The sequence below is a fragment of the Dermatophagoides pteronyssinus genome, unplaced genomic scaffold, assembly GCF_027571235.1.
Source record: "Dermatophagoides pteronyssinus isolate colony J.1.1.1.1 unplaced genomic scaffold, Derpt_VIB-CSIC_2022.12 sq0001, whole genome shotgun sequence".
Lineage (NCBI taxonomy): Eukaryota > Metazoa > Arthropoda > Arachnida > Sarcoptiformes > Pyroglyphidae > Dermatophagoides > Dermatophagoides pteronyssinus.
The window spans coordinates 5,476,488-5,485,628 of record NW_027461525.1 but is presented as its reverse complement, the minus strand read 5'-3'; the positions used below and the strand labels follow the sequence as shown (position 1 = coordinate 5,485,628).

At 28.0% G+C, this 9,141-nt stretch overlaps 1 protein-coding gene and 1 long non-coding RNA gene across 4 annotated transcripts; one reads left to right on the top strand and one right to left on the bottom strand.

Moving 5' to 3' along the window:
• Positions 1 to 3,675: 3,675 nt before the first annotated feature.
• On the bottom strand, positions 3,676 to 8,724 carry LOC113790425 (sodium-dependent serotonin transporter-like). Of its 2 annotated transcripts, XM_075823049.1 has the most exons (11): positions 7,904 to 8,723; positions 7,630 to 7,846; positions 7,396 to 7,530; positions 6,825 to 7,098; positions 5,743 to 6,016; positions 5,535 to 5,638; positions 5,213 to 5,450; positions 4,987 to 5,118; positions 4,784 to 4,883; positions 4,584 to 4,684; positions 3,676 to 4,482 (listed from the first exon to the last, which is right to left on the bottom strand). In XM_075823049.1, exons 1-11 carry the CDS (start codon positions 8,099 to 8,101, stop codon positions 4,168 to 4,170), a joined length of 2,088 nt encoding a protein of 695 aa, XP_075679164.1. In that variant the 5' UTR covers positions 8,102 to 8,723; the 3' UTR covers positions 3,676 to 4,167. The 2 variants fall into 2 exon arrangements, with proteins under 2 accessions (XP_075679164.1, XP_027195894.2); XM_027340093.2 differs by having other exon boundaries at positions 7,630 to 8,724.
• LOC142645829 (uncharacterized) lies at positions 3,894 to 6,016 on the top strand. 2 transcript variants are annotated; one of them, XR_012846866.1, is made up of 2 exons: positions 3,894 to 4,034; positions 4,176 to 6,016. It is a non-coding gene; the product is annotated as an uncharacterized LOC142645829 (long non-coding RNA). The 2 variants fall into 2 exon arrangements; XR_012846867.1 differs by having other exon boundaries at positions 3,952 to 4,064.
• Positions 8,725 to 9,141: the final 417 nt, after the last annotated feature.

Below are 9,141 nucleotides of genomic sequence, written 5' to 3'. Positions count from 1 at the left end.
TTTGTTTGTCCATTGTAGACAAACGTAAAAGAGAGGGAGAGGGGGAAGAAAATTTCCATTAAATAATGATTATCGTCAAAATGATTTAATAACAATCAAAAAAAAGTACCGTACCTGATTGATTTTTTTTTAAAATGAATTTTTCAAAATAACACGTGTGCACCCAAACCGAAAAATTCATTTATTGTCATCAATCATTTAATGGATTGTTCGTTTTCGAGGAAAAAAGAAATTCAATTATCATCAAGTTTATAATCATTATCAAATAAGAATTCAAAAGAAGATATTTTTTGAAAATGTTTATTTTTAACTCTTTATCATCCTCATCATTATCAACAATAAATTACCCGTTTATTTCGATTAATAATGATAATTATTATTTTATTTTCTTTTTTAAAAAAAATCTACAAATATTTATGGTTGACGATCATCACACCAACAACAACATAGATGAAGAATATCCTTGTGTAGTATTTTTAATTAACGGATAAGAAGAAAAAAAAAGCTTGGTGAAAATTAAATTTTGTTTTGTTTTGTTTTTTTAAAAAAAATTGAAGGTTCATGGTTGTCATCCAAAGTTTGCATCTCTCATTTTATTATTTTTAACTTCTTTTTTTTTTTTTTTTTTTTTTGTTAACGCGTTCGCTACCGGAGATTTCGAAAAACACATAGAACTACAGCAAATAAACTACGCATATATGCGTCGCTGGTAGCGAACGCGTTAATAAATCCATTTTGAAATGTGTTTATTGAGATGTTGTTGTTGTTGTTGTTGTTTTTGGAAATTTCCCCAGAAAAATAATGATTAATCAAAAAATGGGAAAATTTAACAAAAACGCACACACACAAAAACATACATTTCAACAGGTAATCAATCAATCAATCATTTTAATTTTATTTCATTTCCGCCACCAAATTGCCTAAAAATGATTTTCTCTCCCTCTACCAAATGATGAACAACAACAACAACAATTTTTGTTTGGAAATTTCCAATGATAATCATAAAAAAAAAAATTTTTTTTTCATTTTGAATCCAAACACGGACAGAATTTCAATCGAATAAATGAATGAATGAATGATATCATTTTTTAACACATACTACCCCCTACTACAAAATTGAATCAAATAAAAATCACATCAAGCCTTCTCGCATCACATTTTTGGGGTTTTTTTCATTTCTAATTTTACGTACATTTTTTTCCACTAATCAAATGTTGTGGATATGTAAATGAGAATTTTTTTTCAAAATGAGATAACTATTATCAATGAATGAAAGGGAAAAGGGAAAATCATTTTGAAATTTCCATTTTTTTTCATTCATTCATCGCCAACGTCTTTGTATACAAGAATGGCTTAATTTCATTCAGAAAATAGAAAAAAAACATCTTTCCCAATCGAATTAATGGGAAAAGCAAAAAATATATATTCTATTCATGGTCAGCTTTTTTTTGATGAATTTGATGCGGAGGTTTTTTTTTCGTTATCCCTTCTTATCCACGATAATCGTCATCATTGCATATGCTATTAAGCTTTGTAAATACGTTGGTTGAATGAAAAACAAAAAAAATCCCTAATAAGTCCTTAACATTGAAATCATGGAAATTTCGTTTTGTCTTTCAAATGAATTGTGAAAACAAAACAAAACAAAAAAAAAACATTTTAATTGTCAACAATATTTGCTTTGTTTTGTCAATTGACAACAATAGCAACAAAAAAAAACCATTGTCCAGTGAATGAAATGAATAATCATTTGATTTGTTGTTGTTGTCGTTTTTTGATTCGATATTCAATATGAAATATCGATTGGTTGTTGTTGATAAGATTAAGATATTAAACGTGAAAAACAAAAAATCTACATCGACATTCAATTGTTTTCATTATTATCATCATCATCATCATTAACAAACGATTATTTCTTGTAGAAAAATGTTAAGAGAAAAAGGCGATATCTTCAAGAATGATTAACGAAGCGAACGACGATGATGACGAAGATTATTAATATTTTTTCGTTTTGGCTCAATTCAATTTAATAATAATAATCTATTGACGATAATCATTATAATAATCATATCAAAAAAAAAAAATGATCGATCAAATAGTGTGTTTCACCATACTTTTCCCCTTTTTGTTTATGTATATGGCGAAACACTCTGTATTCTTGAAATTGGAAAATTGAGGAAAAGACGAAATGAAAATCCTATACAGTCATATCTTGATTTGAGATTCAAAAGGGGAAAAAAATTGGTTAAATGTTTTTCCTTACGAAAAAACTAAACTAAATTCATTTCAATCAAACTTTTTCAAAACCAAAAAACGAATTTTTCGTCAAGTAAAACGAAACGAAACAATGTTTTTGTCTCTTGTTTGTTTGTTTGTTTTGTTTTTCTTTTGATCAGAAACAAGCAAAAACAACAACAACAACAAAAGACATTGACTTTGATCATGAAAAAAAACATCATCATCTTCGTTTTTTAACAATGATTCTATAATGATGATGAACCTGAAAAACAAATCGTGATCATTACTCTCTCACTATTGTCTTTATTATAATTATTATTTTGATAATAATGACCATATAAACAAACACACAATAACATCATATATCACACACACACTATTATCATTATTATTCACAAAAAAAAATTATGAAGATCATTAACGAAGAAAAAACAAAAACAAAAACAAAACAAATTCATTATCGCTTAGCATGCAGTAATTGATCACTTTTGCTGTTGTTTGAATTTCACGATTTTGTTTTTGTTTCTGATGTTGAATAGTAACAAAATAGTGAAATCATCGGTTGTTTGTTTGTTTATTGACATCGGATAACCTCGAATATTATCGAAAGTTATTTTTTGATATTTTTTTTTTATCAAAATCGAATTCGAACGAAAAAATCATTCGAATGAAAAAAAATCATTCGAATTTCTAAATTGACACTTGCAACGACATCTATGAACGGCCAGCGTTAACAACAGAATTATTTTTTTTTCCCTTCGAAAAAGATAATTTTAGTTTTGTTGTTTTTGTTTTCAACTTTTTATTTGATGAAAAAAAATTATTTTCTTTTGTTTTTTGGTTTCAACAAACCAACGAACGAATCGAACACACGAAATTTGTTGCCATTGACTTCCAGATATGCTTATTGATTGATCAGGATTGGAATTTTTTTTCGTTTTTCGAGAACAAATCAATGAATGTACCCGAAACAAACGAAAAAGGAAAAAAAAAAGAGAATCATTTTCAAATTGAGATGATGAATTTGTTTGGTTACCAAGTGACGAAATAAATTGTTTAAACGAGCAAACATCAATGATACATTTCGATTCTTCTTCTCTAACACCATTTTTTTTCATCCATTTTTGATTAACTCAATTTATTCACCAAGACGAAACGAAACAAGAAAAAAAAGTGAAAAAAAAATCAATGCCGGTTGTCATCATCATCGTTGTTCGATCGGTCGTCCTATTCGTCGATTCGAATTGATTATTATAATTATTATTATAACACTATTATCATCCCGAATGAGAAAAAAAATGTTTGACAATGAGTAAATTGTGGATTCTTCTTTGGTGCACACACACACATTGATCACGATCATCATTGATGATAATGATCGATCAAAACAAAAAAAACAACAAAAATTAATAATAATGATCCATTGAAACCTTGATGTTTCTTTTCTCCAAAATTATTATTATTATAATTCTAACGATTTTCAAATTATAATTGTCTGTGTGTGTGTGTAAGTGGTGAATGTGAAACAATCTCTGATTTTTTTCTCTTCGGTTTCGTCAATAACAAGCATTATTTGAATTTTGTTACATTGAATAATGTTTAGGAATGTTCTTCTTCTTCTCTGCTCGGGTGAAATACGTCTCATTACGTTTTAATCATCATCATCATCATCATCATCATTATTATTGGGAGAACAAAAAAAAAAAACTTAACCAGATACATATAGTGGGTGATAATAGAGTAGTAGTTATATCGAACACAACACACACACACTTGTGATCTATTAACAACAAAGGGTTAAAAATGCTAAAAATCAGTGATAATTAGTTATGATATTTACAAATGATAATAATAATCTAATCCTCTATTCGATAATTAAAGTTTATCAAATTTTTGAATTTTACTAATACAATTTTCGTTTTTTTTTCTTCAAACAGAATCTCCCATTATTATTGTATCATCCAATTGACGTTGATTCTTTAAATCACCTGAATCATTATCATCAGCATTCAAGTTTGTCATTTCGGCTGTTGTTGTTGTTGTTTGGCCGGTAGCCGATGATTTAATAAAATTTTGCCAAAATTTTTCACGTTTATGTATTATTAAATGATATAATGCATATATTGGTATACATGATAATGATGATAATGTTATTAACCAACCAACATTAACCGACCATTCTGGATAAATATAATCACCTAATTTTAATGGTTCTTTATTTATTAAGCTTGCAAATGCAATGAACTTGTGGTTTTTTGTATGGAAAATTATTGAATAAGGAGAGAAAAACATTAAATGAAACATTTTTATTCAAATCATCAAAGAAAATAGAAAAAAAGACTTACACCAAGAAATATTGGACAAACACATTTCCAACAAACACGCCAAAATATATTTGGTCTATGTCCAATCATTTCGTTAATTTGATTGGAAATTTTATCCGTTCCTAAATTAAAATTATGAACAAAACAAACAGAGAGAAAAAAGACAGAAAGAAGAAAATATGATTTACAGTCATCAGTGATGGTTGACATTTTTTTTTTACCATAAAACCAAGAAATGGCCATAGTTTCAATAAAAACAACAAACAATACGGATAATGCTGTACCATGTGTATCCAATAATGTTATCAGATAATTTCCACCCTACATTTTTTTTTGAAACAAACCAATAAAAAAAATTAGAATAGTAATTCGGTATGGTGGTTATAAATTATCTTGTTAAAATATAAATAAAATTTTTTATTACAAAAGTAGTTGTTGGTAATGCGCATAAATAAATGAATACAATAAGTATGGCAACAAATATTTCACGATGTTTTCGTAATAATTGTGGATAATTATCACATAAACCAGTGATCATTGCTTCTAGTCCACCAAACTTTGAATTTGGTTTGTGAGAGAAAAGGGTTAAAAAAACAGCAAAATTTTCAATAAATTCAATAAGTAAAAAAAATCACTGGATAAACACATACCGTCGAATCCAAACCCAATGTGATTAACATTAGAAAATAAATTATTGAAAAAAATACTGAACCATACATTGTTGCAATTGCTTCGGGATAAACAATAAATACTAAACCAGGACCATCGGTAGCAACCGTTTCAATATCTTTATTTAATTTTTTAGCCATATAACCAAGTATTGAAAATGTAACAAAACCGGCTATAAAACTTGTTAAACAATTAATACTACTGGTGATTATTGCATCACTATATGTATGTATCATATTGATTGATTTGAAACAAAATTTGAAAAGTTTTTTGCTTTTTGCAAACAAGGATAGATTTATTTACCGATAACAGTTGTTATGAAATTTATTATATGAAGCTAATGCCATTAATGTACCAAAACCAGGACCTAATGAAAAAAATATTTGTGTTGCTGCATCAATCCATACCTGTTTGTTTGTTTAATGAATGAAAAGAAAAAGAAAAGAAAAGTAAAAAACGTTTCAAATGATTTATGGTGATGAAAGAAGGAAGGAAGCATATGCAAATTTACATTGATCGAATAAAGACGATCCCATTTTGGTGATAAATAAAAACGTATACCATCGGCTGCACCATCCAATGTTGTACCACGTATCAATAATACAAAAATGACAAAATATGGAAATAATGCCGTTATCCAAACTGCTTTTCCAGTACTTTTAACACCTTTCCATAAGCTAAAATAAACAACCAGAAAAACAATCATAAGGCAAATTGCAAGTGATGGTTTGATTGGTCCAATTGAATCAATGCCAGTGGATGCATCAATATGAAGCACATGATTACTGGTTGTTATTGAAGAAGAAGAATCAAAAGAAAAAAAAAGAAAGAAGGAAGATAACAAAAAGTGAAACAAAACATTAGAAAAAATTTTTTCCATTGAAAATATTCGGTTGGTTTTTTTTGTTTTCAAGATCTTGAAAAATTGATTGTTTTTTTTTCATTGGGGTAGACTATCTAGCAACAAATATTTTGACAGACAGAGAAACAGAAGCCAACAAAAAAAATATGATTACCAAGGACTTTTGCAAATAGAAAATTGTACATGAGTGGGAGATTGAGGAAACAAAACAAAAAAAACTTGAATCGATCAATCCTGATTTGAGCAATGAATTTTTTTTTCATAGAATATTTTTTTGTTACCATCGTTTAGTGATAACGACCAAAGAAAAAAAACAGAATAATCATCACCTATTTAGCATAGATAAGACTTTTTCTTCTTCTTCTCACTTTCTTGTTTCAAGGAACCGCAATCAAAATGATGATGATGAAAAGATTCTCTCTCTCTCTCTCTCTCTCTCTCTCTCTCTCTCTCTCTGGCCCTATGTTTCCACAAAAAAAAGATGAAATTTCTCTTTTCTATTCAAACTATATGTTATCGTTGAAAACCAAAAAAAAAAAAAAAAAACAATGGATTCGTTTTCTTCTTTTCACTATCAGAAATAGACTTTTATAAGGTTGATAATGTTGTATAATGTAATAGAAAGGATTCATGGTCATAGAAACTACTGAATAATCTTTATCAATCATCAATTAAAAAAGAAGAAAAAAGCTGATGAAATTGTTCACTTTTCACTTTTTTTTCATACTTACAAAAAATATTCGTGAGCCGGACTAACCAATGTTAAATTATTATCCAAATCAGTTTGATTATTAAGGGTGATGGTGGATATAGTGGATTCCAAACGACGATGTTGCATTGTACGACATAATTCTGTATTCCATTCATTATTACAATTTTGCCATGGTAATTCCAAATTTATTAATGAACCAATTGAAATGAAAAAATAATATAATGCCCATGCTATTATTGTATTATAATACATTGCCATATAGATGTCAATTATACAGATTGCATATCCAAGACCTATTTACAGGGTGTGTAGAAAGAGAGGACGAAAAAAACGAAAAAAAATGTTTGTTTTGAAATTTTGAAATAGTTTTTTTTTGAAAAGAAACTATTCAAACAAAAATTTATTTGCTAAACATTTTCTTAATATCAAAAAAGAAAAAGAATAATTTCTATCTTCGGGCAATTCTATTATTTCAAATATAATTTGCATGTCGATTTTTTAAAAAACAGAATTTAAAAAACGAATTTCAATAGGAAATATTCTGAAATTCAGCAATACTTCTTCTTGATCAGATATTCATCAAACATTACCTTTCATAATTGGACAAAGATGTTTCCAAACTGTTAAACAACCGCTACTATAATATTGACCAAGTGCTAATTCCAAATAAAACAATGGCAATCCACCAAATATCAACATAATACAGTATGGTATGAGAAATGCACCTGGTTTGGATGATAATTTGTTTTGTGGATAATAATTTATATGATAATGAAGGAGGGAGAGGGGGAGAAAAACTCCATTTGAATATTTGCATTACTTACCACCACCATTACGATAACAGATGTATGGAAAACGCCAAACATTACCTAAATCAACAGCAAATCCAATAACAGCCAATAAGAATTCAATTTTTTTATCCCAATGTTCACGTTCATTTTTATTTTCAATCCAAATCTGATGAAGATGTTGTTGTTGTTGATGTGATGGATTTTTGGAAGGAATTTTTGATGATAATGATGATGATGATGACAAATGATGCTGATGATGTTTATCATTATTATTATTATTATTATAAAGATTTAGATGATTTTTTACTTTCATTAATGATGATGATGAATTTGATATGATCATTTTTGAACCACCACCGCCGCCATCACTGCAATTTTCAATCTTTTTATCCATGTTTTCTATTGATTTATCAATGGCAATGACAGGTGGTGGTTGTGGTGGTGGACAAACACATAATTCAGTTGTACAGGAAATACTTTTACAAACATTTAATTTGGTTGACATTTTTTGTTTGTTTGTTTGATGATGAATTCAATGGTGGCTTCAAAATTGCTGTTCGGATATTGTTGATACATACATTGTTGCTGTTGTGGTTCACTCACAAATTTTTCATTGAAAAAACATCCACAAACACAGATATAGAATGGTAAACTAAGATTCAAATCAACGCAAACACTGATCTTCGAACAAGAAAAAATTTCAAAAAAAAAAAAGAAGTGATGATGATGATGATGATGATGATGAATAATCGAAAATGAACATCGAATGAATTTTTTGATGTAAAAATGAATCCACTCTTGGACATAATCATTCACTATTTCCACGGTTATGGTCCGATAATGTGGGCGGGTACACTTTTGTTTTTCAATTGGCTTTCCTTCTTTCTTTCTTTCGTTTTTTTTTGGTTCCAAAAACGATTCTTTCAACTAAATGATGATAATGGTGGTGAGATGCACAATATCGATAATCAAAGAAGAAGAAAAGAAATTTTCAATATCCAGGAACAAAAATTCAAAAACGTCAAAAAAATATCATCATTCACGAATCATGAGTTTGTTAAACATGAAAACGTAACAATACGCAGAATCAAATCGAATCGAATCAAAAAAAAAAATCGTTGATGACAACCAGCCAACGAAAAAGATCTGGAATATCATTGGTTGCGAAAAACTAAAAACTTTGGTTAACTTGTAACGAAAAAATGTTATCCCAAAAAAATGAAAATATCCAAATGTTCTCATATTTAAAAGCCAACAGAAAAAAAGCTGTTAAACTGCAATAACATTTTTTGATTGATTTTATCGAAAAATAATTAATGCTTTCACTGAATTAACTACTTTACAAAATAATTTTTTTCAAAGGCTTTTAATTAATTTTTAAAACAAAATTTTTCCCATTCGTAAGTCTGTTTTCGATATTACTTGATTCATTCATTCATTCATTCATTTACACAAACATCATCTTCATTAACAAAAGCATAAACAATGTTTATTAATGTTTGTTTTTTTTGTAAATAAAATCGCCATCATCATATTTTATTGCTA

What these genes read in the sequence shown, in the direction of transcription:
- LOC113790425 (XM_027340093.2), bottom strand. Translation starts at nt 8,101, where the DNA reads ATGTCAACCAAATTAAATGTTTGTAAAAGTATTTCCTGTACAACTGAA. An exon ending in TTTCATAACAACTGTTATCG is followed by an intron (nt 5,451 to 5,534) that starts GTAAATAAATCT and finishes ACATACATATAG; the next exon opens with TGATGCAATAATCACCAGTA. An exon ending in TTTGTCCAATATTTCTTGGT is followed by an intron (nt 4,483 to 4,583) that starts GTAAGTCTTTTT and finishes AAAAACCACAAG; the next exon opens with TTCATTGCATTTGCAAGCTT.